The 15,123-nt window shown below is 43.5% G+C and overlaps 1 protein-coding gene across 1 annotated transcript in view; it reads left to right on the plus strand.

The window, feature by feature from the left end:
- The window catches only part of DNAH8 (dynein axonemal heavy chain 8), a 617,537-nt gene that overhangs the window by 58,032 nt on the left and 544,382 nt on the right, over positions 1 to 15,123 (plus strand). Inside the window, exons 6-8 of the mRNA XM_043511607.1 lie at positions 2,800 to 2,989; positions 3,360 to 3,523; positions 13,978 to 14,154. Coding sequence (XP_043367542.1) covers positions 2,800 to 2,989; positions 3,360 to 3,523; positions 13,978 to 14,154 — 531 coding nt within the window. The remainder of the gene's footprint in view (positions 1 to 2,799; positions 2,990 to 3,359; positions 3,524 to 13,977; positions 14,155 to 15,123) is intronic.

Consider the following 15,123-nt stretch of genomic DNA (forward strand, 5'->3'; position numbering starts at 1 on the left):
ACGTGGTGCAGCATGCCAGACTCAGGCTCCGACTGCTCCAGTCATTGTTAGCATTGGTGTATTGACCAGCCTGGGACAACTTGGACAGAATTGTGACCCTGCCTTGCCTGGTCCTCGACTCCATCCTGTGGTGGCTTTACCCTGAGGAGGTGTGATCGGGGTCCCCTTCGCCAGTTCACAGCCGTCTCTTTTGCTAGTGACGGACGCATCAGACTTGGGCTGAGGAGCACATCTGGGAGACCGCAGGACAAAGGGTCTCTGGTCTCAGGCAGATCTGGCTCTCCACATCAACATCAGAGAGCTGAGAAAGGTGCACCTGGCTTGCCAGACTTTCTGGGCATACTTAACGGGACAACGTGTATCGGTTATGACAGACAACCCCATGGCAATGTTCTATATCAACAAACGGGGGTGCACACTCCTCTCCTCTGTGCCAGGAAGACCTCATGCTGTGGAAAGTCTGTGTAGAACATTCAATATGCCTACAAGTGTTGTACCTCCCCGGGGTATAGAACAAGCTGGTGGACCACCTCAGCAGTTCCTTTCACGGCCACAAGTGGCCCCTTCACTCGGACATCACAAATTCAGTGTTCCAGAGGAGGGGATTTCCCCAGATAGACCTATTCACCACAGACTGCAGCAGGAAGTGCCAGCAGTTTGCTCCTTCCAAAATCAGAGCCCGGGCTCCAGCAGACGCAGTGCTCATCTCATGGGGAGGTAGTCTCCTGTACTCCTTTCCACGCATACTGCTTATTCACGAGGTTCTCAAGATCCAGAGGGAACAAGCTCAGGTCATATTGATAGCTCCAGCCTGGCCCTGTCAGCACTGGTACACATCTCTCCTAGACATATCTGTGGAAGTTGCAGTCACCCTTCCGCTCTTCCTGGACCTTCTGACACAGGATCGTGGTTGTCTCCAACATCTGAACCTTGGGTTGCTGCACCTCACAGCATGGAAGTTCCATGGTTGAACCCAGTGGAGCTTTCCTGTTCAGACCAGGTTGGACAAGTCCTCCTTGGCAGCCGGAAACCCTCTACAAGAGCTACCTACCTTGCCAAATGGAAGAGCTTTTCAATCTGGTCAGCACAGTGCCATTCGTTCCTGACGCTAGCCTCAGTGCCGCTTATTCTGGACTACCTCCTCCATCTGAAGCAGCAAAGGCTTTCAATGTCATCAATAAGGGTTCACTTGGCTGCCATCTTGGCCTTCCACCTGGGCATGGAGGGCTGCTCTCTCTTTGCTAACCTGATAGTCAGCCCATTTCTATAAGGTCTCAACAGGCTATACCCTCATGTCTGGCAACCTCTCCCGGCTTGGGACCACAGCCTGGTCCTTTCTAGACTCATGGGACCGCCCTTTGAACCCTTGGCGTCATGCTCCCTGCTCTACCTCTCTTACAAGGTCATGTTCCTGGTAGCAATAACCTCAGCCAGGAGGGTGTCAGAACTTAAGGCCCTCACATTAGAGCCCCCTTACACCGTGTTCTATAAGGACAAGGTTCACCTCAGACCTCATCCTGCTTTCCTACCAAAGGTTGTATCACAGTTTCACATCAACCAGGACATCTTTCTCCCAGTATTCTACCCTAAGCTGCATTCCAGGGGCAGGGAGCAGAGACTTCACTCCCTGGATGTCTGTAAGGTGCTAGCCTTCTACATTGAGAGAACAAAGCTGTTCAGAAAATCGGTCCAGTTAGTCATGGCAGTGGTGGACAGAAAGAAAGGTCTGCCTGTGTCATCACAACGCATTTCGTCATGGAACACTTTGTGCATTCGTGAGTGCTACAACCTGGAGGGGGTTCCTGCACTTCTAATCACTGTGCATTCCACCAGGGCACAGGCTTCATCAACAGCATTCCTGGCTCAGGTTCCCATTCATGGTCCTCCATTCATACTTTCTCCACACACTATACAATTACCCAGCAGGCCAGAAACGATGCGGCCTTTGGATGAGCAGTGCGCCAATCAGTGGACAACTCCGATCCCGCCTCCTGAACTTGGGCTTGAGAGTCATCTGATTGGAACTGACATGAACAAGCACTTGAAGAAGAAAAAATGGTTACTTGCCTTCTTGTAACTGTTGTTCTTTGAGATGTGTTGTTCATGTCCATTCCAAAATCCACCCTCCTACACCTCTTTTGGAGTTGCTGGAAAGAAGGAACTGAGGGGGTGGTGGGTTGGCAGGGACCTTTATTGGGTGCCATGAAGGGACAACTCCAGCAGGTGCCCAGGCCGACCCCATGGATGCTGCTAGGGGAAAAATCTTCCAGCTACTGTGCATGTGCATGTGCACACACCTGACTGGAATGGACTTGAACAACACATCTCGAAGAACAACAGTTACAAGAAGGTTAGTAACCATTTTTTACTCACTCTGTGCAGTAACTGTGGTTCTTAAACATGTGTGTCCCTACAGTTGCTCCACTGTACCTGCCCTCTGCTTCAGAGTTCTCTGTTATGATTCTTCGTGGTTGAGGAGGAACTGAGGTTGGTTCAACTGTGAAGTGCTATATAACAACAGCATGGGGAATGAGGCTGACTAGCATGAATATACGGGCTGAACTGGCAGGGCTAAGAGAAATCTCTGAGCAAAGATGCAGGGAGCGATAGTAAATCTAGAGTGCAGCACCCGTAGGGGGACACATCTCAAAGAACCACAGTTGTTACAAAAAAACATTTATTTTTGTACTCAGAAATGTAATGGATCTATATGGAAGATTTTTATGTTCTAAAAATGTGGTCAAGTTTTCAGTATAATCGATTGCATTGCTAATAATCATTCTATTGTTACATTTACAGGACATATACTTTTGTGTACTGGATGCAACGGAAGGACTCTTACGTGGTACTAGGAACATGCTAGCAAATATTTTTCTACCAGCTATCCTTGCAACAAATAATTGGGGTGCTTTAAGTCAAACCACACAAGGAACAATTGAAAAACAGAGTTTCATAGAAACCATTAATAGATATCTTTCATTTTTAGATGGTAAGAATCAGATTGAGTAAACAATCAGTCCGCTTAAAAATTACTTTTTAAAAACAGTAAAGTTGTTATAAACATGGGAAAACATTTCTTTACTTCTACAAGGAAGAATAAAAAGATAAAAACCTCAAGTATAAAAAACAAATATATTTGTATTTATTACATACTTGACAAACTTCAGTTTTAGTGATATAAAATTTTTAATGTAAGGGTCTAATTAGATTTCAGAAAAACATGGTCTTTTGTGTGTGAGCCAGTAAAATGGTTATTATATTGCAAGACTAATTATTGGCTTATATTCCCAAAGTGAAGTGATTCACCTTGGTAGAAACAACTGCTGGAGTATGTTCTGTATTTTAATTACTTTTTTTAGGTGCTAGAGTATGCATAGAGGGAACTGTTGAGTTAAAAAAGATGGATCACATTGACTTTTCTAAACTTCAGTCCTTTGAGGAAGTGACAGCAGCAGCTGCTAATTCTGATACAGTTCATCAACTAGAGGAAGTGCTTATGATATGGTATAAACAGATTGAACAAGTAAGTTGTTTTAACATTTATATCCTCTGGTATAGAATTAAGGAGGTGTCTGGAGTCCATTTGTACTAAGTGCTATACAAGCACTTGCTATCTTTGTCACAATCTAATTAGAAACAAGAGTTTCTCAACAGTGAGTGTAACAAACCAGTAGGAAGAGGGGACAGTAGGAAAAGAGAAACAGCAAGGAAGACATATGTTAACATAGGCCAGCTATGTCTACAGTCGGATGGCTTCAAATCTTTTAATATCTATCTGTCTGATACTAGTAGTGGAAGTGGATGTAGCTTTGATAATTTACACCCTAAGGATCTGTCCCCTGATATTTATCTCATCTTACTAATATATTTTTATAAATGAGAAATATCAAGGAACAGAGCTCTATTTATATAAGATATTGGTAACATAAGATAAATATCGGAGGGCACATCCTCTGCTGTTGTATATTGTCATTGCTCTGTTGACTTCAGTGGAGCTCTTTTATGATACCAGCCGAAGGTCTTCCCCCTGAAGTCCATATCAGCTATCTATTTAGCCGTTATCAGTTGGCAGCTTACTGTAGATGAAATAGGTATTGCAACATCATCAAGCTGCAGTGCTTGCAAATTTCCTTGGTACATGAATGCCTAAATCCACCAGATGAGAGGAACCTTTAAAAAAAAGTATTACTAATTAAAACAATCTCTTCCTCATTGTTTTCTCTTAAAAATAAAAATAAATGATCAGTTATTTTCAAAACTCATAGTCCCTGATTCAGGAAACCACATAAACACATGCTTTAGTCCATCCTAATTTAGGACAGCACTTAAGCACTTGTTTAAGTCCCATTGACTTCACATCAAACATATGATTAGGTGCTGTCCTGAATAGGGATGCTTTCCTGAATCAGGCCTGTCTTTTTGCCATTAGCAGTGTGTGTGGTGTTTTATTTAGTGTTTGTATTTTTGGAATGTTTGCCTTGGTGCTCTGTGGAATGCCTGATCCGGCCTTTAAAGTAATCATTAGTGTGAAATATAATCTTCAGCCTGGCGATGTTTGTGATTCATGCCAGCTGGTAGATGTCTCCATTATGAGAAACCAAATGCATACAAGAAGATATTTTAATGTTTCAATTTTAACTTTGGAATTAGAGTATCTATATAAATAATGGGTTTCAGAGTAGCAGCCGTGTTAGTCTGTATTCGCAAAAAGAAAAGGAGTACTTGTGGCACCTTAGAGACTAACAAATTTATTAGAGCATAAGCTTTCGTGAGCTACAGCTCACTTCATCGGATGCATTTGGTGGAAAAAGCAGAGGAGCCAAATGCATCCGATGAAGTGAGCTGTAGCTCACGAAAGCTTATGCTCTAATAAATTTGTTAGTCTCTAAGGTGCCACAAGTACTCCTTTTCTTTTTATATAAATAATGCTTAATCTTCAAGTGATTGTCCACATGGATTCACTCTTGATGCATATGTGACCCATGTGTGCAAGATCAAATTTGTTTGAATAGAAGTGTCTGTTGGAGCTGTGCCTGTGCCCATTGTGCCGTCCTGCTTCCTGCAGCAGAGGGTATAAAAGGCAGAGTGGCTGCAAACCATGCTGAGTTCCCTTTTTCTGCTTCTGGCTACTAGATGAAACCCACAGTATCTACATTCCTTTCTTTACGAGGAATTAGAAAGTTTTTCAAGTTTAAAGTTTTAGTAGTTAGATTTTCTTTGCTATTTGACCAGTTTTTGTTTGTTTTTAATCATAGTTAGAAGTAGAAGTAGGTTTTCTACTCTGTTCTGGGTCTTTCCTTGGCACATACCTCCCTCTATGAGAGATTTCTACCTCTCTATGCCCCATGCACATACTCCCACTGAACAGGGGGCTACCCACCTGTGTATAGCTCAAATGATAGATCCTAAGTCACTGGGCTTCAAGATCTGGCTGTCTTGTGATGCTGCCATCCCAGTGGATGAGGCCATACTTGGTGTGCAATGGCAAGGGACTTGTTCTGGCACACTGTTCTATCTGTAAGTCCTTTTCAAGGAGGACCCAGAAGGCCAAAGGGTGAAGGTGAAGCTGTTCCTACTTGAAAGGAGACTTAAGGAGCTTGGCTTGTTTAGCCTAACTAAAAGAAGGTTGAGGGGAGATATGATTGCTCTCTATAAATATATCAGAGGGATAAATATCGGAGAGGGAGAGGAATTATTTCAGCTCAGCACCAATGTGGACACAAGAACAAATGGGTATAAACTGGCCACCAGGAAGTTTAGACTTGAAATCAGACGAAGGTTTCTAACCATCAGAGCAGTGAAGTTTTGGAATAGCCTTCCAAGGGAAGCGGTGGGGGCAAAAGATCTATCTGGTTTTAAGATTCTACTCGATAAGTTTATGGAGGAGATGGTATGATGGGATAATGGGATTTTGGTAAGTAATTGATCTTTAGATATTCAGGGTAAATAGGCCTAATCCCCTGAGATGGGATATTAGATGGATGGGATCTGAGTTACCCAGGAAAGAATTTTTTGTAGTATCTGGCTGGTGAATCTTGCCCATATGCTCAGGGTTTAGCTGATTGCCATATTTGGGGTCGGGAAGGAATTTTCCTCCAGGGCAGATTGGAGACGCCCTGGAGGTTTTTCGCCTTCCTCTGTAGCATGGGGCATGGTTGACTTGAGGGAGACTTCTCTGCTCCTTGAAGTCTTTAAACCATGATTTAAGGACTTCAATAGCTCAGACAAAGGTGAGGTTTTTCATAGGAGTGGGTGGGTGAGATTCTGTGGCCTGCGCTGTGCAGGAGGTCGGACTAGATGATCAGAATGGTCCCTTCTGACCTTAGTATCTATGAATCTATGAATGCTTTATGCAAGTGTCCTTTGACTGGGAAGATCCTCAGAGAAAATACTGACACTGGGCCTGCTGCACATGATCAGGACTCCAATTAGCCGTCATACCATCCTGAGCTCCTGTTCTGCCTCACGGAAGTCTTCTGCATCAGCCACACAGGAGATGATACTGGAGTGTAGCAACAGGGAATATTATTCTAATGAGTAGAGCCGGTAATGACTCCCTTGCATGGAATAGGGATGGAAAGCTCTCCTAAGACTTGGACATTGAGAGGTCTTAAGGTTGATTCCCATACCAAGTCCTTAGTATCCAAACCAAAGTCAGCACTGACTGGCTCCTCTAAACATAAGGACCATGCTACCACCAGCACAGAAAGAGGCCCCATGATCTTGGCACTGACTGCCACGTTTCCAAGCACTTTGGCCCCAAAGACAACACCAAGTACTGTGACTGCAGTGAGGATTCTGTACTACCCATCTGGGCACCAATAGAGATATTGGTGAAGACACAATTCTCCTTCACTGGCACTATTGCAATACACCACACCCAAGAGGAGATGTAAGGTGGTGATGGTTGGGGAGTCCCTTCTGAGGGGGATGGAGGCATCCATCAGCCAACCTGACTGATGTTTCAGGAAGTGTGCTGCCTGCCTGGAGCACATATCTGAGACATCATAGAAAGGTTGCTGAGACTCATCCCTCCTCTGACCATTACCCATGCTGCTCATCCATGTGGGTATTAGTGATATTGCCAGGTGTGACCGTGAGCAGATCAGCAGTGACTAGAGGGGTCTGGGAACAAGAGTGAAGGAGTTAGTGGTGCAGGTGGTGTTCATGTCCATTATCCTGGTTGAAGATATGGGCCCAGGCATGGGGAGACACATCCTGGAGATGAATGGCTGTGCAGATGGGGTTGATGTTATGGCTTTGGATTCCTGGATCATCAGGATGCTGTTCAAGGAACAAGAATCATCACTTGATCATTGGCCTAGTCTGTTCATTCCCTTTGAAGCATCTGGCATTGGCCACTGTTGGAAGACAGGATACTGGGTTAGATGGGTCATTGGTCTGACCCAATATGGCCATATTCTTATGGGATGCTGTTCCAGGAAGAAGGACTGCTGGGAAGAGATGCGGTCCTCTTGACTAAGAAGGGGAAGAGCCTCTTCTCACACTGACAAGCCAACCTGGTAAAGAGGGCTTTAAACTAGCTTCAGAGAGGCAGGTGATGAAAGTCTACAGGGAGGTATAAAAAGGAGAACTTAACGGAGGGCTAGATGTTTGAGGGGGAATGGAAAATTATGATAGTCATGGGAGCAGCAAGAGGGAAAACTGGGGAAATCTGTTAACAACTAGATGTCTGTTTGCAGATGCAAGGACTATTGGGAGTAGAGATGGAGAACTTGAAGTATAGGAAGACAAGCTAAATTATGACTTCACGGGTATTGCTGAGACTTGGTGGGTTAAATCTCATGCCTTGAATATTGGTATAGAGAAGTATAGCTTGTTCAGGATGTACAGATAGCAAAAAAAGAGGCAATATTGCATTATACATCAAGAATGTATACATTTGTTCTTAGGTCCTGAAGGGGGTGGGAGGCAGACTAGTTAAAAATCTGAGTGAAGATAAAAGGGGGGAAAACAGGATGATGTCATGGTAAGGGTCTACTACTAACCAGCAAATCAGGAGGAGGAGACATTTGTAGGTCAAAGAACAGAAATGTCCAAAACACGAGACCTGTGTTTTAAGGGACTTTAACTACCCAGGCATCTGTAATAAAAATAATACGGCAAGACCCAAAATGTCCAGTAAGTTCTTAGAATGTATTCAGGACAGCTTCTTATTTAAGAAGGTAGACTGGGTAACCAGGGAGGAGGCTATTTTAGAGTTGAGGAATTTTCTTACAGCCTTACCAACATTGGTCCATGTTAAGAAAATCTAGGGAAAAAGGAGTTCAGGAGTCCTGACAGTTTCTCAAAGAGACAATATTAAAGGCATAATATCCTGATATGAAGGAAAGAGAGGGAGAATAGTCAGAGGCCAATATGACTCTATCAGGAGCTCTTTAATGACCTGAAAATCAAGGAGGCATCCTACCAGAAGTGGAAACAGACAGATTGCTAAGGACAAGTGCAAGAGATTAGTACAAGCATGTAGGGGCAAAATTTGTGGGTATGTTTACACAGCACACTAAGCCCGGGCCAAGTTTAAGCCCTAGCCACCCTTCCATCCACACAGAAATCAGTCTAGGATGACCAGATGTTCTGATATTATTGGGACTGTCCCAATATTAGGGACCTTGTCTTATATAGGCAACTACCCCTCCCCGCCCCCCTTCCCAAAAGCATCCTGATTTTTCACACTTGCTATCTGGTCACCCTGAATCAGCCTGGCTAGGGCCAGTAACCCCTCTGGACTTGGGCCCTTCGACCCTGGGTTGGTCAGAGACCAAGTCCTTCTGTGATGTGGGTTAAAGCCCAGGCATTTTGCAGCATGGATGCAGCTCAAGTCCAGGTTGGCAGATTTGGGTCTGGAGAGTCTGTCTTCACTATCCCATAATCCCCTTGGGTGTGCTTTCCAGCCCAAAACTTCCCACTTGCTTCCCAGGAACTGGAAGCAATTTCTTGATTCAGATATAGCTGCTTGGTCTTTAACTCTTCATTTCCACATGGACTGCTCAATTGGAAACATAGTCAACCCTGACATATATTAGCTATGACCAGCACAAAGATGAAGTCCTGCATGAAGCATGCTACTAGGTGGCCAAAGGGACACAGCTTGTTTCTGGTTAACCTCTGGTGCAAGGTGAGCAAGATATTTGACTTCAGCAAGAACATATGAAAGGATCATGTCTTCAAAGCTATATCCAAGTATCTGGAGATGTTGAGGATCGACTGGATAGCAGAACAATGCAGAAATTGAATGAAGCATCTGAATGTAGACTGCTGCAAAGTTAAGGATGCTAATGGCTCTTCTGAGAACTATTTGATTTGAAAATCTTTGAACTGTCCTTCTTGTTCCCAAGTGACAGTGTTATTATATGTGGTCCTGCATATTTAGGGTTCTTGGATCTCTCCCTAGCGCCGGTATCAGAGATGCGTGGGTGGTCGTAGGAGCTAAGTCTCGCCCTGGAAGATATCAAGGCTACCAACCTCACAAGGGATGCCTTTCTTTGAGGCGGCTCCCTGATGGGTGAGCTCAGGGCCCCTTTCTTTTCATCTGGGCAGGATGAAATCTTAGAGGTGCTTGATCCAGGTCTTTTCCATTGATGAAGGTTAGAAGTGATTTATGGTCTGTTATCAGTGTAAAAGCATCCAATCCACACAGACATCTGTAGAAGTTTTGACATACCTATACACTTGCCACACACTCCTTTTCAATCTATGCATATAGTTTTTCTGCTTGTGTGAGTGTGCAAGAGCAAAATGCAACTGCCTTCTACACAGATCCATGTTGTTGCAACAGTACACCAGCTATGCCACAGCTGATTGTTTGGAGAATACTGTAGCTCCTTTCTCTTTGAGAAGAAAGTCATGCAGTGTTGGGAGGATGTATTATTCAGTCAAAACTTTTTCATTTAGTCTTTTAAGATCCACACAGATCTGTATTTTTCCATTTTTCTCTATAACTGGTACTATTGGGGCACACCAGGGTGCTGGCTCAGAGATTTTCTCAATTATGCCAATCCATTCCATTCTCTTTAACTCAGTTTCCACTTTTTGAAGTAATGAGAATCCTTTGGTATATGTACACTGTATGATTTAGCATTGCCTTTTACTGTTATTTGTACTGAGTCTCCTTTCAAAAGTTCACTATCACCAAATATTCCATTGAATTCTTCCATCTTTCTCACTAGGCCCATCATAGCTGCCATGATGCAGCTAGGAAGGTTGTTGGTCTTTGATCTTTTGATCACATATGCTCTGAATACATAGCTTTTTGTCTTTGTAAATTGTTTCTGTGATGAACTGGCTTGTGCAGTTCAGAATATCTCCAGGGCTAATCAAGGCTGAGTCATGATTTCAGCTCTGGGAGGCATTGAAAGTGATTGTAAGTCCCTTCTGAGATGATGGTCACATCTGCTCCTGAGTCAGTTTTAAAGTCAAATAGTCTATTCAGTTCACTCTCCAGGCAGGTTCTGTGTCATCATGGGTGATAGATTCCAAAAACAATGGTTCTTGATTGTAATAAGCTGCAAAAATTATATATTCTATGCATGTTTTCCATATTTTACTTTAGTTGGACACACATCTTGAACTGTGAAATTTTCTATTTCTTGTGTAATCAGTCTAAAATGCTTTTTGCAGTTTGCCTGAAATCTGACCCTCTTAGTCTCAGGAGTGTTTTGGTAATTACTCTTAGCATCTACAGCTTCTAAGTGTGACAAAGCTCTGTCTTTGTCTCCGTGGGTTCCTCGTTTCCTGGCGGATTTCACAAGCCTCAGAGTCTCACTATGACCCTCCACGTAGCCCTTCTCTTTCTAGAGGCAAGGGTCACAGCCTACTGAGTCATTTTCATCATAAGCCAACAAGGTGAGGTAAGGTGAGGAGAATCTATCCTCCCTTGCACAGTCTCTGTTGTCTCCCAGTCTCAGTGATTAATTGGGGGGCAAAAGAGGAACCCAGGCCTGCCCTCTACTCTGGGATCCAGCCCAGGGACCCTAATAGTATCAGCTATGGTAGCTGACTTTTTAGAAACAGGACACATATAATTCCCCACAGCAGCCCCCACTTCCTCAAGATCCACTTCACCCTTACATCAGGGTCTCCTTCCTTATGCCTGATATGGTTTGTACTGCTCAGTCTCTCCAACAGCGCGACTTCCTCCTACAGCTCCTGATACTTGCACCCACCTGATTGGCTTCAGGTGTCCCAATCAACCTAGCTGTCCTCCCTGCCTTCTGGAAAGATCTTAATTGGCCCCAGGTGTCTTAATTGACCCGGAGCAGCTGCCATTTGCTTATCCTGGTACCAGGGATTTGTTTAGCTTGGGGCTAATATATCTATCTCCCACTACTTTTCTATAGCCATCTGGCCTTGTCCTATAACATAAGTTAGTTTCAGATTTTTCAAGTTTGAGAAGTTGCCCTTGGTTTTCTGTTTTACTAGCTCAGACTGCTTTTCTGTTTTCTGTGTGTAGGGTCTGTTTTTAATTGTAGCCGCTGTGAAAGGCTTTTGTCTGATAACCCAATAATCAGCCTATCTCTGATATTTACGTGTTTTGCATTTACAGAATGACAGTTTTCAGCCAGTACATACAGAATTCTTATAAAACATTCAACATTTTCACCTGGTTCTTGAATTCTCTGGTGAAAGCATGCTCTTTCATAAACCTTATTTCTCGGCGGTATAAAGTATGTGTCAAACATTGCCCAAACTCTTTTATAGTCATCTTTGTCACAGTCTTCAGTGAAGGTGAATGACTTAAAGATATGCTCTGCCTGCTTCCCCATAGCAAAAATTAAAGAGCATACCTTGCTATATGTCCAATTTCCTTGTGGAGTTTGGTTGCAATGTGAAATCTTGCAAAATATTGCTTTCAGTCTGTCTATTCAGAAGGTTTTGTCAAAACAGAAGTTCTCTGGAGCATTGAAGAGCGGCATGTTGATGAGATCATGCAAACTTTGTTGCTTTTCTTTCCTTCTATCTGCAATCTGTGTTGATTTGTTCCTTCTGTTTCTATTCTCCTCTTGCACTACTTTACTTCTGACAGCATATCATGTACACCTTGTACACAGTACTGCAGGTCAGGCTTTTGTACCAGATATGGACTGGCTTCAGAGCTTCCTTTCCAGGGTCATACAACATAGATGTGTCCATGATAAGATCTTTAATGTAGTGCCAGGTGTGGCTGAGGTTAGCTTAAATAAGATATGTTACATTCCGTGCTTATAATACTGTTCAGCCTTCCATTTCATCTTGCTCCTGCAGGTATCCAGTGTCACCAGATCTGTGGCTGACCAAGGACCCTCTGCAGCTCTGATGTCACAACCTCACTCTCTTCTTCCCTTGACAACAATGCTGCAGAGGGCTCTCTGAGCTGCTACAGGGCCAGTGACACCTGATCCGTGCAAGTACAAGTATGGGGGCAGGCTGCACTTGTGCCTTCTGTTACCTATGGCTGTTTTTTCATCGATTTCAGTGTTTCAGCTAAAATTGAAGTTTACTGACATCTGTTTATTTCAATTAAGCCTGCCAAACCTACCTATGAGAAAAGGTTAAAAAAACTGAGCATGTTTAATCTTGAGAAAAGAAGGCTGAGGAGGGACTTGATAACAGTCTTCAAATGTGTTGAGTAGTGTTGTAAAAGACAATAGTGATCAATTATTCTTCATGTCCACTGAAGGTAGAACAAGAAATAATGGGTTTACTCTGCATCAAGGGAGATTTAGTTTATGTGTTAGAAAACTTTACAGTTATAAGAATAATCAAGCACTGTAATCAAGCACAGGCTTTCAAGGGAGGTTCTGGAACACCCATCGTTGGAGGTTTTTAAGAACAGGTTAGATAAACACTTGTCAGGGATACTCTAGGTGTACGTGGTCCTGCCTCAGTGCCGGCAACTGTATTTGAGGACCTCTCAAGGTCTCTTCCAGAACTATATTTCTGTGATTCTACGTCCAGCTCTCAGTCCTGGCTGATTTAAGTTCTCCTTCTGAGGGATTCTAATTAGCAAATGAACTAAGAATGGGTTGTGACCTTCCCTGCCCTTTATACCCTCTACTACAGGAAGCAGGAGGGTGCTTAGGGTGTAGATGTACCTCCAGAGGAAGCTGCCATTCCAAACAATCCAATCTCATGTTCATGGGGTGCATAAACACCAAGAGTGAAATCTGTGGGGACAATATATCTTGAAAAAACATAGTTACTGTAGGATAAGCAACATTTCTTTACATAGAGTAAGAAATATCTAAACTAGAGATACAAACTTTGTTTTATATTGTGACAAAGCTCTGTCCTTGTATCCTTGGGTCCCGTGCTTCCTGGCGGATTTTACTAGCCACAGAGATTCACTGTGACCTCCACATAGCCCTTCTCTCTCTAAAGGCAAGAGTCACAGCCTACTGAGCCATTTTCATCATAAGCCAGCAAGGGAGGTGAGGAGAAGCAACCCTCCCTCACACAGCCTCTGTTGTCTCCCAGTCTCAGTGATTAATCAGGGAGGGAAGGGGGGAGCTGGGGCCCGCCCTCTACTCTGGGCTGCAGCCCAGGGAGCCCTAATAGTAGGAACTATGGTAGCTGACTTTTTGGAAATAGAACGCGCACATTTCCCTGGGCCATTACCTCAGGGCCTCCTTCCTTGTGCCTGAAATGGTTTGTATTGCTCAATTACTCCAACAAGGCAGCTTCCTCCTACAGTTCCTGACACGCATACCCAACTGACTAACTGGGAGGCTTTTAACTAGTTTCAGCCAGCCCTTAATTGGCTTCAGGTGTCCCAATCAACCTAGCTATCTTCCCTGCCTTCTGGAAAGATCTTAATTGGCCCCAGGTGTCTTAATTGACCTGGAGCAGCTGCCATTTACTTATCCTGGTACCAGGGATTTGTTTAGCCTGGGGCTAATATATCTGTCTCCCACTACTTTTCTATAGCCATCTGGCCTTGTCCCGTCACAATATTTAAAGTTATTTTATTGATTTCAGGTTCTTATTGAGAGTGAGCAGATGAGAAAAGAAGCCGACGATTCAGGGCCATTGACTGAACTAGAACACTGGAAACGTATGTCTGCTAAATTCAATTTTATTATTGAGCAGATCAAAGGACCAAATTGCAGAGCTGTCATAAATGTTCTAAATGTTGGACATTCCAAACTATTAAAGGTAATTCTTATTTTGTTCTTTTAAAAACTCCTTTGGTTGCTTTGAGCTAGACTTGCAATATTTATTTTACCTCATGGGTCTTTGTGAGGAGAAGTGGGAGAAGAAAGAGGAAAATATAGGGGAGGAGGTACAGTTCATAGTATATGGAGAGAAATAGCATGGGATATTAGAGGATGTAGAAATAAATTACAATTACTGAAGCTAACTCAAGATAATTTCAGGGCCTGCCTTGACATTGTTTTTTCTGAATATCATTAAGTTTGAGTGATTGCACATGTCAAATCTACTGTAGATGTGTGTGCTCCCTGTGCACAGATGTCAGAGATTTCCCCCCTTTAGCGGTACCCATTGGGGTGGCTTGAGTGCCTGCTGTCACTGTGTGCCACTGCATGCTGGTATAAGAGAATGGAGTTGCCTTTCTCCCCCTCAGTTCCTTCCTACTGCCAGTGACAGTTGTTGGAACAATTCCAGACTTGATTAGGTCAAGCACTTCCCTCATTCTTCTTTGCATATATTTGTAAGTTAGTAGTTACAGTTAGTTTTAGTCAATTTTACATAGTTTTAGGGCTAGGTGTCCATTTTTGGTCTCTTTTGACCTTTTTTCTCTTTCGGTACTGGGACCAATACCGGAATGATGCCTCACTTCCTGGGTTTTAAGTCCTGCCAGACCTGCACAAAGCCTATGCCAGTCAACAACTTGTATCCAACCTGCCTGAAATGTTTCAGAGAATCTCACATCAGTGACAAATGTCACATTTGTAAAGGTTTCAAGCCTTGATCAGAAAAAGATAGGGTGGCGAGACTTAAGTGTTTGCTTATGGAAGCAGTACTTTGACCCCCCCATTGGTGTTGTCGCATGGGGAAAGCACACCAACTACATCTACTTTTTTACGGGTGTTGTTGCATGGGGAAAGCACACCAATTACATCTACTTTTTACGGGGTGCATCGCTGGTGATATCTCTGGCTC

The sequence above is a fragment of the Dermochelys coriacea genome, chromosome 3 (genome assembly GCF_009764565.3).
Source record: "Dermochelys coriacea isolate rDerCor1 chromosome 3, rDerCor1.pri.v4, whole genome shotgun sequence".
In the NCBI taxonomy this organism is placed as follows: domain Eukaryota; kingdom Metazoa; phylum Chordata; order Testudines; family Dermochelyidae; genus Dermochelys; species Dermochelys coriacea.